This window comes from Dendrobates tinctorius, unplaced genomic scaffold, assembly GCF_039654945.1.
Source record: "Dendrobates tinctorius isolate UK_male_01 unplaced genomic scaffold, ASM3965494v1 ptg000036l, whole genome shotgun sequence".
Classification (NCBI taxonomy): Eukaryota; Metazoa; Chordata; class Amphibia; order Anura; family Dendrobatidae; genus Dendrobates; species Dendrobates tinctorius.
Genome location: NW_027361704.1, coordinates 19,883,418 through 19,897,035, shown reverse-complemented (window position 1 = coordinate 19,897,035; position 13,618 = coordinate 19,883,418). Strand labels below are relative to the sequence as shown.

Sequence of the window (13,618 nt, the reverse complement as noted above, 5' to 3'; positions counted from 1 at the left end):
CTGCTTATGGAGGAACAAGTGACGGGACATGTCCACCAGCCTCCTCAAATAGAAAAACAACTTGCCCACATAAAATGATTTTCTATTGGAGGAGGCCGACTGACAGTTCTGGTCATACGCTCCTCCACCAGCAGTCATTTTTTGAGACTGAATATCTGTGCATTTTAACATATGCTGTGGACATGGTTTTGTGGCACTTATATAGAAGTGGACAACCCATTCATGTCTAGGGGAAAATTAATACCCAATGCCTAATGTTAGGAAACACATACCAGCTGACAGAAGATACTTCACTAGTTCAAGATGTCCTTCCTGAGATGCTTCCATGAGAGGAGTCGAGCAACCAAGTTCTACATCTGCCCCGGATTTCACTAGAAAATCTGTAACTTCAGCAAACCCTCCGCAGCATGCCAGAGTAAGAGCAGTTTCTTGCGTTTCTTCAGTCTGAGTATTTATGCTCGCACCTACAATATTAAGTTGTATCAGCATGTAGCAGTGAATTTTCATGAGCAAAACATGGGAATATTTGGTTAAATTTTAATGTACACCATTTTATCTGTAGAAAGCAGAGCATACATAAAATTACCTTGTGCTAAAAGAAGTGCCACCATTTCCTCATGTCCTTCTCGTGCCGCTTCCATCAAAGGTGTATAACCTTCGTCATTCACCTCTTCAAGATTGGCGCCTCTTTCTATTAAAAGAGCTGCTAGCTCTACATGGCCACCACAAGCAGCTAACGTGAGAGGGGATTCAAAGGAATCTGCAGGCATATTGACCTGAGCTCCACTATCAAGTAGTAACCGCGCTACCCCAACATGTCCATCCTAAAAAGGCAAAATGTAAGATAGAGATCAAAGTCATGGAGTAGGGTTTACAAATGTATTTACAGAGCTGTAACTCCAATTGATCAGAATCCTACTCATGCATTGTGAATGGTTACAAACCAAAAGCAGGCTAATATCAAAGCTCATCCATCACAACAAGATATAATACCCAAAGAAAAAATGGATTAAAGAGCAATAAAGTAAAAAATGTATATCTTTATTATTTTCTTCCAAAAAAGGAATAATAGAATACAAGTAATGAGTCAATCAAGAGTCACAATATATAAAGGAATCAGCGACACTTAGTATCCACATATAGATTAGAAAGGGTGTCTAAACAGGCAAGTAAAAATAGATTGCACAAAAATTGGTTTCATATAGTAAATATTATATATATATATATATATATATATATATATATATATATATATATATATATATATATATATATATATATATATACACACACACACATACACATACATATGTAGCAAAATATATAGTAAAATGCATAGTTGCAAGTTTTTTCAAATATGTATATATGAAAAACAAGGCAGTTTGTCACCAATTAGATATTAAAGTGTAAAAAATATATCCATAGGTCTATAATAAATAATGTTAAAGCAATCCTAAAAAATGGATCTGCCATATATACATAAGGAGATAGAGGGTTTAATCACATATCAATGGTGATAGATAACACTGCCAGATATACTAAAGGCAAAATATTGTTATACAAAAAATTACAATAAGCCAAGACCCAGACTTACTATTAGTGGAAACCGGGACCCCAACGCACGTTTCGCTATTTAGCTTCCTCGGGGGCCCCGCAGGAAGCTAAATAGCGAAACGTGCGTTGGGGTCCCGGTGAGCTAGGAATATTACGTTTTCATGGTAAATTTCAGCAGCTGAATCACAGAGCGTTTGAAAATATCAAAACTATCCATTTTTCATATTTTACTTAGAAAAAAAAATTAAAACAATCATTTTTCTTCAACAAAAATGTAAAGTGTTTTGATGATCCTTTAAGTGAATAAGTTGTATGATCTTATACAAGAGCCTAAGTGCATACCATGCAGGCCTCCATTAAGGCAGTGTGCATTTCATCCGTTTTATGCTCTTGATCAGCACCAGCATCCAACAAAAAACGAACCATCTCTAGATGACCTATGGAGGACGGAAATTTAAAAAAAAAAAAAAAAAAAATTTACTTAGGATTTGGAAAAAAAAAAAAAAAAAAACATTTAGGGCTGGCTCACTCACACTGCAGTATAACATGGCCAAGTGCGCAGCATGCTGCGAGTGTATCAGAGAGTCAGATGACATGCTCCCATACAACTCTATGGGTAAATTTGAATCTAGTGAATGTCATTCCAAGTGCAGTGCGATTACCGAAGACACCGGCAATGGAGAAGATGGAGAAATTACTCTCAGTCTCCTCCTCACCTGAGCTGTGATTCTCTTATGCGAGACAAATCGGAGCACAGCGCACTGACTCTTGACTCACGTTTGCAGCACAGTTTGAGCCAAGGGTCATTTGCATATAGCAGCTGATTCTCTGGCAGGACAATCAATGGCTGCTACTTGCCAGTGTGAGCGTACCCTCATCATAATGCCTCTATACATGTTACAAAATAGATCAGACCTGGGTAAACTGCGGATTGCTCACCACATTTAGCACTTTGTGTGTTATTTCCAGCACTCTGACCTGGAAACACAAAGGGCTTGAAACCGTGGAACAAAGGCCTCGAAACCGTGGAACAAAGGCCTCATCATGTAGCTGCGCTTCCTCCCATCACTCACCTACTGGCGTCATGATTTCACTGGTATCTGCATACCGGTGCATGCAGAGGAGCAGGGCGCTATCGGCTCCATCTACCACCATTCTGCCTGTGAGACTAAGATTTATCACATCAAGTGATAAACTCGTAAATAAATTATTTGTCTGGAGGACAATTCATACAATCAACATTGAAATTGTAACACCATGAAGGAAAAGTTGTGAAATAATAAAACTCACAGGACCGATATAATTAATTTGGCTATGAAAAATAAAAAGGAAAAATGTTTCAAAACCTCAACTTATTCCGTATGAAATGAGTGCCATAAGCAAAAATACATGATTTTGCAATAGCTGACCTAGCCTGCATGGCCTAATCGTACTATCATTGCCTGCAGCATTGCCCATCCAGCACAACTGGGACATCATTGGTCAGCACCTGTTAAGAGGACTGCCAGCAGTGGATCTTGAGGATTTGTCCACATGCATTCAGAGTGGCAGAACATTCCTCAGACAGCCATTAATAAACTCATGACCAGGCCAAGTTTTTCAAATCTGACACGAGTCACTTTATGTGGCAATAACTCTTGAGTGTTTTAGCATATCAGTGATTTTGAGACAGTTGTTGTGACATTTTATGATAATGGTAATATTTAGGTTGAGATGTTATGAGTTTATAAAAAATAAGACATTTGACAAGTTTGTATAAATTTGTAGAAGAATATTCAGAATTGAGAGTCCTCAGTGGTTGATACATTTTAATGGCTAACTGAAATGATAGTAACAAATTGCAAGCTTTCGAGACTACGCAGGTCTCATCAGGATTTATAATTTTTTTTAACCCTTCAGGTGTAATGCAAGGTGGAATGAAAAAAAAATTACCTCCAAAATTATGCTATAGCACCAAATAGTGGCCCAACAGTGTTTGCTATTCACTTTCTTATGAGAGAAAATGTAGTCAGAAAGTTCTGTTTGGAGAATCTGCAAGGCTCGGAACGGAAGAAGCAAAATTTGAATTTTGAACACAAATTTGGCTGAAAGATGACGGGCACCATGTCACATTTGCAGTTTCGCTAAGGTGCCTAAACAACAGAACCCCCCACACACACACACAACTGACGCCATTTGGGAAACTACATCGATCAAGGATTTTATCCAGGGGTATAGTGAGCATATCGTTTGGTCACTTTTTTTTTTTTTTTTTGCAACTTTTGAAAAAACCCTAAGTTCAACCCTAAATCTAATTGTAAAGAATGAAAGAACTTAAAAAATTGATTTCACTATGGGTAAATATGAGGGTGGGGCGGTGTTCTGCCTTCTTCCACGTATGACGCTGTGTGGATTCCAGCATACGGCTTTAACCTTTCATCCACTCCCAGAAACAAGACTGTATGGGTGCTTATGTCTATTTATTGGGATGATATGGACAACAATGGAAGATAACAGATGGTATAGTAGAACACCGTAGTAAAGGAGATCAGGGGTTGTTGTACAAAGTTGTAGATTATATCAGAGATTGTTGAACACAGTTATGGATGATTCAGCAGATTGCTGTACAAAATGTGGATGATTCAGGTAAAAACTATAAGGCTATGTTCTCACAGCGTTTTTCTCATGGATTTACCAAAAAAATCAGCTTAAAAAACGCCTAAAAGAAGCTTCCCATTCATTTTAATGCATTTTGCACTTTGTGCATATTGATGCGTTTTTTACTGCGAAAAAACGCTTCACGGTAAACGCAGCATGCTCATTAATTTCGCTGTAAATTCTGCATTTCTGGCTATTTTCTATGTCTCTGGGGATGCTCCGGAAAAAATTGTGGCAAAAACGCGCGGGAAAAAACGTGCGTTTTCTGGGAAGGAGTCCGGCTTTCATGCAGAAATTTTCTGCATACGTGTGCACATAGCCTAAGAGAGAGATAATGCAGCATGTCAGTACTGGTAGATAATATACAATACACAAATACTGGCAGGTAATCACAGCAATACAAGGTACTATCACAACAGTAGCATTAATACAGGATGCGGTTATATCAGCAGCATGCATTATATAGAAGCTGAGTAGTACAACATACACAGCAGTAAAAGAGAAAAATGTCTAAAACAACTAATGGCTGCAAGCTTTGCACTGACTGAACAGAGGATGCATATAACTAACATGCATTGCAAACATCATGGGGGGGGCTGCATTATGGGTGCTAAAACAGATGCGTCGCATAGTTTACATAAATGCATTAAACCTTACCAGAATCCACTTGTTATAAGCAGTGGTTTTGCAGAGAGCTGATCAGGTGTGTGCTACTCAGAAGACCGGCTGAAAATGGTTACATGTTGTTGACCAGGGCAGGAAGAAGGGGCAGTTCTGAACAGTTAATCATTTGGGGGAACAGAAGATCCCAAACACACGAATAAGAAGAAGGGCAACTTATGACACCTACTGGCGATTGCTGGAACAGCACTTAAAAATATCTTGCTGCGCAGAATGGGCAATACACTCCCCGCTTGGTATCAACGGATGCCACTATTTGGCTCTTTTGGGGATAATAACAGTACAAGTTCAGTAACTGGCCTGAGGAACAGTTTGTTCTCCCCAAGTTTGCTCACTTTGACCTCTACCTTGTGCAATTTCCCATCCTTGCTAGGAAGAGGCTTGGTGACTAGGCCGAGTGGCCACTCATTACGTTGTGACAGAGTCTTTGACAAGTACCATATCGCCTGGTTGGATGTTTGGGCGGTCTTTTTGTCACTTTGTCCTGTTTTGTAGACTGGAGAGATATTGCTTCTTCCATCTGTCCCAGAAGACATTGGACACACTTTGCACTTGCCTCCACTGGCGTCTGAAGAGATCTTTATCGTTGAATTCTCCGAGTGGAGCTCTTGGGACACAGGTTTTCTGCGTGAGTAGCATTGCCAAAGTAAGGACTGTTGGGTCTCCGGAATCACTGGAGAGTGCTGACAGTGGCCTGGCGTTCATGATAGCCGATACCTCAGCCAAGAACGTAGTTAAACTCTCAAGTGTGAGTCTGGTGTTCGTTTGCAAGACAGACTCTAGTATCTTGCGTGCTATGCCTATCAGGCACCTCACATGTGCGAAGAGTGTGGCGGATTGAAAATCCAGGTGCATCCTTGCTCGCCAATGTACCTTTCAACATTAGCGATGTCCAAATTGGAAGGGCTTTGGAGTTCTCTTGCCGCTCCAATGAAATCCGTACCTTTGTCGAAGCGAATATGCTCCACAGGGCCTCTGGTTGCGGTGAAGCGTCGAAACGCATTTCTGAAACTTGTGACCATAGACTCAATTACTTCGATATGAACAGCTCTGATGGACAGACAAGTGAATAGGACTGCCCAACACTTTGCTTCAGTATTGGATTTCCTAGTGTGTCGAGTAGCCACAGACCAAGGACCGAATACATCTAGTCCAACGTTGGTGAAGGGGGGGATCGGTATTGAGTCTTTCGGATGGATGATTGGCCATCTTCGGATTTTGGAAAGTGCCACGGAGTTTGCGACACCCAACACAGTTGAAAATGAGTTTGCTCACACTTCTTTGTGCCGACTATCCACAGACCAGTCGCCCGCAGATTCCCTTCGATGAACAAACGGCCTTGGTGTCTCACTAAGTCATGTTGATGCTGAGTGAGCAGGGTTGTGACGTGATTACGTCCAGGGATTATTACCAGGTGTTTCTCTGAAACTTCTACCTCGGCTTCTTGAAGACGGCCACCTACTCTCAGCAGTCCGACTTGGTCAACAATTGGATCGAGCTTCTTTAGCACGCTGTCACCAGGAATAGGTTGTCTCTTGTTGAGGTTGTCTTTGACTATTTGTGCATACATGATGTCCAGGAACATTCTATCTTCTATGGACATCGCTACCTTGTCGTCCTCCTTTGTCCTGTGGAAGACTGTACATCCCATGTGGTCTTGTTCACCCTCACAGGCGTGGTCTTCATTGGTAGGTGCTGAGAAAGGGCAAGGTAGTGGAGTGCTGTTTGGCAATTCCTTTACCAGCAGACTATTGTGACATGGCCGGAAGAGAGACTGACGTCCATTTTCTAGTGTGGTGGTAAGCATACTGTTGACTGAGGCTGGCTTGTGTGCTCCTTCTTGACAGACATCTCCTACGATGACCCATCCAAGGTCATGCCTCTGAGCGTATGGAGCGTTCCTGGAGCAGTTTATACATTCTCTAGCCTTGTAGACTTGTAGTATATCTCTTCCCAGAAGTAGAGCTATTGGGGTTCCTGGGATCCCTTTCAGGTATCAGGTGGGCTATAAGCTTTAGATGGGGGTGATGTGTCGCCACCTCCCTTGAAGGTATCTCTGACCTGTTGTCAAGAATCTGGTTGCACTCCAGGATGGTCGGTAGCAATAGGCAGGTTTGGCCATCTATGGACTCCACCTTGTATCCGCTTGCTTTTCTCCCCGCCATCTCAACGGAACCTGAACACGTCCTCAGGGTGTAGGGAGAACCAGGGCCTACAATGCTGAAGTTGTCAAAGAAGATGGACCTGGCTAGGGACGTTGGTCATCCAGGATTGTATACATCTTGAAGGCCTTTTCCTTGTGGCCTGCAGGATAGACTCGGACAAAACAGATTTTTGAACAGGACCTCCCTCCTTTGAGTCTCCTACAGATCTCTGTACATTTAGAGCTGACCTCAGGGGTGTCTTCGCCAATGTCCTTCTGCTTCCCATCATGCTCCTCTGCTTGCGACAACACTCGTGAGGGTGATCCAGGGTGCAAGGCTGTATTGTGATCTGTGCTGCTGCATTCTGCCCATTTCACGCTAGCTTCACAGTTCCTGGCGAAGTGAGAGGTTGTGGCCCAACATTTGAAGCAGATGTTGTTCTCCTTGAGGAAACATTTGCAATCCTCCAAAAGACTTCTCCCTGAAGGCTCTGCATTTCAGTAGAGGATGTGGTTTGTGTAGAGGACAATGTTTACTGACATCCTGAGGCTTGCTCTCGTCTGGAGGGGGTTCATTCACCTTGTGACGAGGGCCTGTGGAAACAATGTTAGTTTTGTGGACTGCCACGGGTGTCTTACGGGATGGACACCAGGGGCAGTGGAACATGACAGAGTAAAGTCAAAACTAGGGTCACTTCTGATCCTAGATTGTTTGGTGACAAAATCAACAAATACAGTGAAAGGAGGGAAAGATACATTATGATTTTGTTTATACTCTGAACCACATGTAATTTAATATTCTTGTAGGTTGTAAGGAAGTTTCTGTACTATTGGATTCACACCCTTAGCGGTGTCTAAGGGTACCATTACACTTAGCGATGCACCAGCGATCCCGACAACAATATGGATCGCTGGTGCATCGCTAAGTGGTCGCTAGTGAGCTGCCACACAGGCAGATCTCACCAGCGACATAGCAGGGGTCGCTACTTACCTGTCAGACGCGGCGATCCTGGCGTCCTCCCGCCCGCCTCCACGCCTCGCTCGTCGGCCACTTCCTGCGGCGCTTCCTGTGGTGCCAACGAGCGAATGGTCCAAGACGTTCTCGCGCGACCAACGATGAGCAGCGGGGGAGCCGGTCGGAGGCAAGTATCACATGCAGCGATATCGCTAGCAATATCGCTGCAACGTCACAAAATCGGTGACTTTACAGCGATATTGCTAGCGATATCGCAGTGTGTAACAGGGGCTTAAGAATGCCAATCCGGGCAAGTCTCCTTCCTGCTGGGCAACCTGTAACTAAGTCAATAAATCACTCAAATCTCTAAGCTTTAGATAATCTTTAGGTCCTATCTTAGGAAAATCATCAATTCTTTTATATAAAGCATTCTCTATGACTTCTACTGTCCCACAGCATTCATCAAGTCTTTCCCACACTTTATGTAGGGCTGTGCAAGGATGCTTTACATTAATGTCTGAGTCTTTTGGCATGCTCGACAGACTTACTTCAGAGCCACTTTACTATCTAACTCCTCACTACAAGAAAGGTCCAGACCATGAATGGCGTTCCGGAACGAGGCTCGCCACGACTGATAATTCTCAGGTTTGTCAGTGAACTTCAGAGTCCTTTTGTAACCAGTTCTCAGCAGGCAAAGAACTTTGCAATGTCCATTGTGACTCAGTCAGTGCTGGCACGAGCCGGTGTGTTATAGTCATGTCTAGTGTGTGGTGTATCACCATACCTGTAAGACGCTTCTGACTCCGGATAGTCTGTGCAGTACCTTATCAGTTAAGAAGGTGGCTCTTTAAGGCTGGATGGGAGCTGTACCTTTTCAGTGGAACGGTAGCTGTGGTCGGCCATCTCTGTGCTGGACGTCTCCTCGCCTATGGTAGTGAAGCTCGGGCTTGGATCATAGGTAATCAGCATGGGCTGATCGACATGATGCGTCAGGGCTGTCATCCACGCCGGAATGTTGTCGAACGTAGTCTGCGACGCACTGCGCTGGATCTTGCTGCTCTAGATCTGGTCCGACAATGCTGCTGCGTCTTTCAGAATCAGGATTCTTCATAGCTTCCAAACACTCAGCGTTAGCTATTGCAGCTGATGTCTCTTTGTCTGCAGCAAGTCTTTCTAGCTCTGCTTGCAAATGTGCAGTTTCGGCTCGCAGGCGAGCAGTTTCCGCCTCTCTCTGCCTGCAGACATGCGGCTTTCGTGTCTCTCATGGCCTGCAAACGTGTGGTTTCGGCACCTTGATCTGCTTGTCTCAACATTAGATGCATCTCTCGTTCGGCGAAGGAGGCTCTTGCTTTGGCCGCTTCGGCTTCAGCAAAAGCGACAGCAGCGAGCTCTGCTAATGACGACCTGCTGGAGCTTGCTCGTGACCTCGTTTTGAGTGAGGCTGTGCTTTTCCGAGACATTGTGCGTTTAGCTGCGTATTGCTGAGTATATTGGTGGGAAACTGAGTATGTATGGCGGGCTTCAGCGTGGCGGGAATGTTGTAGCACTTCTTGGTGGGCTGCAGTAGCATTCTGCAGCTGTACGGCGGCTCTTGTGATACCCGTATGCGGAGCAGTGGGTGTTAGCGGTCCCGTACAGTCTATACAATCACCGCGTGCGACCGGCGGTCCTTTACTGAGCCCTGGGTTCTTATCCCTGCGGCTGTGTGGCGGTTGCTGTAGTATCCGTATGCGGAGCAGTTTGGGTGGTAGCGGTGCTACATAGCCTGGGTAACCACCGCCTGCAACCAGCAGTCCATTTTTCCTGAGCTCTGGGCTCTTATCCCTGCGGCTGCTGGAGTAGTATGGAGAGCAGTTTGGGTGTTAGCGGCTCCGTACAGCCTGGGTAACCACCACCTGCGATCGGCGCTTCCGTTTTTACTATTCTTCCTTCTTCCACGTATGACGCCGTGTGGATTCCAGAATACGGCTTAACCTTTCATCCACTCCCAGAAACAAGACTGTATGGGTGCTGAAGTCTATTTATTGGTAGGATATGGACAACAATGGGAGATAACAGATGGTATAGTAGAACACAGTAGTAGATGAGATCAGGGGTTGTTGTACAAAGTTGTAGATTATATTAGAGATTGTTGTACAAAATGTGGATGATTCAGGTAAAAACTATAAAAGACAGATAATGCAGCATGTCAGTACTGGTAGATAATATACAAAATACACAAATACTGGCAGGTAATCACAGCAATACAAGGTACTATCACAACAGTAGCATTAATACAGGATGCTGTTGTATCGGCAGCATGCATTATATAGAAGCTGAGCAGTACAACATACACAGCAGTAAAAGAGAAAGATATCTAAAACAACTAATGGCTGCAAGCTTTGCACTGACTGAACAGAGGATGCATATCCAGAGGATGCATATAACTAACATGCATTGTAAACATCATGGGGGACTGCATTATGGGTGCTAACACAGATGCATAGCATAGTCTACATAAATGCATTAAACCTTACCAGAATCCACTTGTTATAAGCAGTGGTTTTGCAGAGAGCTGATCAGGTGTGAGCTACTCAGAAGACTGGCTGAAAATGGTTACATATTGTTGACCAGGGCAGGAAGGGGCGATTCTGAACAGTTAACCATTTGGGGGAACAGAAGATTCCAAACACATGAATAAGAAAGGGAAGGGCAACTTATGACAAATACTGGCGATAAATGGAACAGCACTTAAAAATATCTTGCTGCACAAAATGGGCAGAACAGGCAGTGTACAGCTAGGCACAGCCAAAATTGTCATAAATTACTAATTAGTGTTTATCACAGTGATCAACCAAAAAGAAAAATGCACCGCGCATGCACCCGCCATTTTGCTGTAGAAGGAGGGCTGGGGGATGGGAAGGATGAAGTTGCCAGTACCAAGGGACCATGGGGGGCATGGGAACAGCATAACATGTCAGAGAAGAGAAAAATAATTTTTAAACTTTTTCACGTGATCGCCATTATGTGTTGAATAACAGTGATCACATTATCAGGGTCCAGAAAAAAAAACATCCCGGCTCATATTCGTTCTCCAAAGTCTCCGATAGCGTATCGCTGTTCATTAAAGGGTTAAAGGGACTGTCAGCACACACAGACTGTTCAAACTAAGTTCAAGCGCTCGGTACTTCACGGAGGGCCAATCATTAATATAAAATATTCCCACCCAGCTTGCTTTCTAACCATTTCCTCCCTTCTCTAGCTCAATGAAGCCAGAGTTGCCAAAGAAGAGGGGGTGGAGACAGAAAACAAGCTAGTGGAAAGGTGTATTTAAACAATTGGCCCCCGCCATGGAGCACCAAGACTTTGTCAGCACGACTGTTCAAACCGAGGACTAAGGGTGTGTGCACACGCTGCGGATTCTGCTGCGGTTCCGCATCGGATTTTGCCGCTGCGGTGTACAGTACCATTATTCCCTATGGGAATAAAAAACTGCTGCGCAGACCGTGCAGATTTTTCCGTGCGGTTTTGAAACCGCAGAAAGAATTGACATGTCAATTCTTTCTGCGGATTCCGCTGCGGTTTGCCATCTCCTCCATTGTGGAGATGAAAAACCGCAGGGCAAAACCACAGAGCAATCCGCAGGTAAAACCGCAGGTCTTTTGACCTGCAGATTGACCTGCGGATTTCACAAAATCCGCGCGGCCAAATCCGCACCCCAATCCGCAGCGTGTGCACGTACCCTTAGATGCCATAGTCCCCATTGACAGCCGCATCTAAAGGATTAACAGCCATGGTCCGTGTCAATGCCAATTGTGGCCGAAGCAAGAGGGTACAATGTATTGCTGACACCTGTTGCATTTTCACCTGTTTGGGTATGCCACTCACATATCTCAGGTCAGTTTTTAAGTCGTATTGGTGGTCACTATGGGGTTATAGCCAAGATATGTAAGTGCATGTATTTCTTGTGTGTGGCACGCCTACTTGATAGTAAATAAATCAAAATGATTTGAAAAAGTTAAAATTTTCTCATCATTAACATGTATCAATCCTGTGAGTTCCATAATTCTACAATTTACTTCTTGGTGTTCAAATTTCCATGTTAATCTTTCTGCAAAGAAATTAGGAAAATCTATTCATCCACACTTACTAAAATAAATATTGCACACTTGTTTCTTTTCAAACCCATGCATACCTATGTTTAGTTACCCCTCGAAGGCTACTTTTCTTTAAATTGGCAACTCCATTAAAGTAGACTAAACTTAGAAGAAGTGAATGCCAAGCAGAAGACAGACTTACCCGATATTTCAGTATGCAGAGTTTACTGTTAAAACAGTCTTGCAGTAATTCTGCATTTTCACCTCTTAAAAAAATGATTTAGCATGGCTTAACAAATGGGATAGAGTAACAATTTTAAGAACCTTTACTCTGCAGTAAAATGCAGCTTGTCCTAAAGCATGGCCCCGTGAACAAAAACACAGAGAATGGCATAAGCATGTCCTTCATGATAGTGGTAAAATTTCTTTGATATGACTTGCGTTTATTTGTGAAAAAAACGGAAATTTAGCGAAAATTTTGAAAATTTCGCATTTTTTTAACTTTGAATTTTCATGCCCTTAAAACAGAGAAATGTGTCACAGAATATTAAATAAACACCATTTCCCACATGTCTACTTTACATCAGCACAACACACCCCTAAACCTAATGTCAATCCTAACCCTAACTTTAGCAACAACCGGAAAATGGAAATAAACAAATGTATTTTATTATTTTTCCCTAACTAAGAGGGTGATAAAGGGGGGTTTGATTTACTATTTATAGCAGGCTATGTTTGGCAGCTGTAACATACTAAAAGACAATTTTTATTGCAAAAAATAGTTTTTGCCTCACCACATTTTGAGAGCTATAATTTTTCCATATTTTGGCCCACAGTGTCATGTGAGGTCTTGTTTTTTGCGGGATGAGTTTATGTTTTATTGCTACCATTTTCGGGCACACGACATTTTTTGATCGCTTTTTATTCCGATTTTTGGGAGGCAGAATGTACAAAAACCAGCAATTAATGAATTTTTTTTTTTTTTTTTTTTTTTGGGGGGGGGGGGGGGGGTGTTTATACCGTTCCACGTGCGGTGAAATTGATAAGGCTGTTTTTTATTTATTTATTTATTTATTATTATTTATTTATTATTATTTATTATTATTAATTATTATTATTATTATTATTATTTATTATTATTTATTTATTTATTATTATTTATTATTTATTATTATTATTTATTTATTTATTTATTTTATTTATGTTTCTTTATTCTTTGGGTCAGTACGATGAGAACGATACCTCATTTATAGCATTTTTTATGTTTAGGCGCTTTTACACAATAAAAACTTTTATAGAAAAAAATAAATTATTTTTGCATTGCTTTATTCTGAAAGCTATAACTTATTTTTCCAGTGATGGAGCTATATGGCGGCTTGTTGTTTTGCGGGACAAGATGACCTTCAGCGGTACCACGTTTATTTACATCATTCTTTTTGATCGCGTGTTATTCCCCTTTTTGTTCGGCGGTATGATAAAGCATTTTTTTTTGCCTTTTTTAATGGTTTTCACTAAAGGGGTTAACTAGGGGGGGGCTGGTTTAATATTAAGGTCGGGTCGTTACAGACACAG

The 13,618-nt window shown here is 42.4% G+C and overlaps 1 protein-coding gene across 1 annotated transcript in view; it reads right to left on the bottom strand.

Annotated features, from left to right (window-relative positions):
* The window catches only part of LOC141087894 (ankyrin repeat and KH domain-containing protein 1-like), a 292,502-nt gene that overhangs the window by 143,304 nt on the left and 135,580 nt on the right, over nt 1–13,618 (bottom strand). Inside the window, exons 7-9 of the mRNA XM_073573744.1 lie at nt 1,897–1,991; nt 587–824; nt 273–464 (exon numbers count right to left, since the gene is read on the bottom strand). Coding sequence (XP_073429845.1) covers nt 273–464; nt 587–824; nt 1,897–1,991 — 525 coding nt within the window. The remainder of the gene's footprint in view (nt 1–272; nt 465–586; nt 825–1,896; nt 1,992–13,618) is intronic.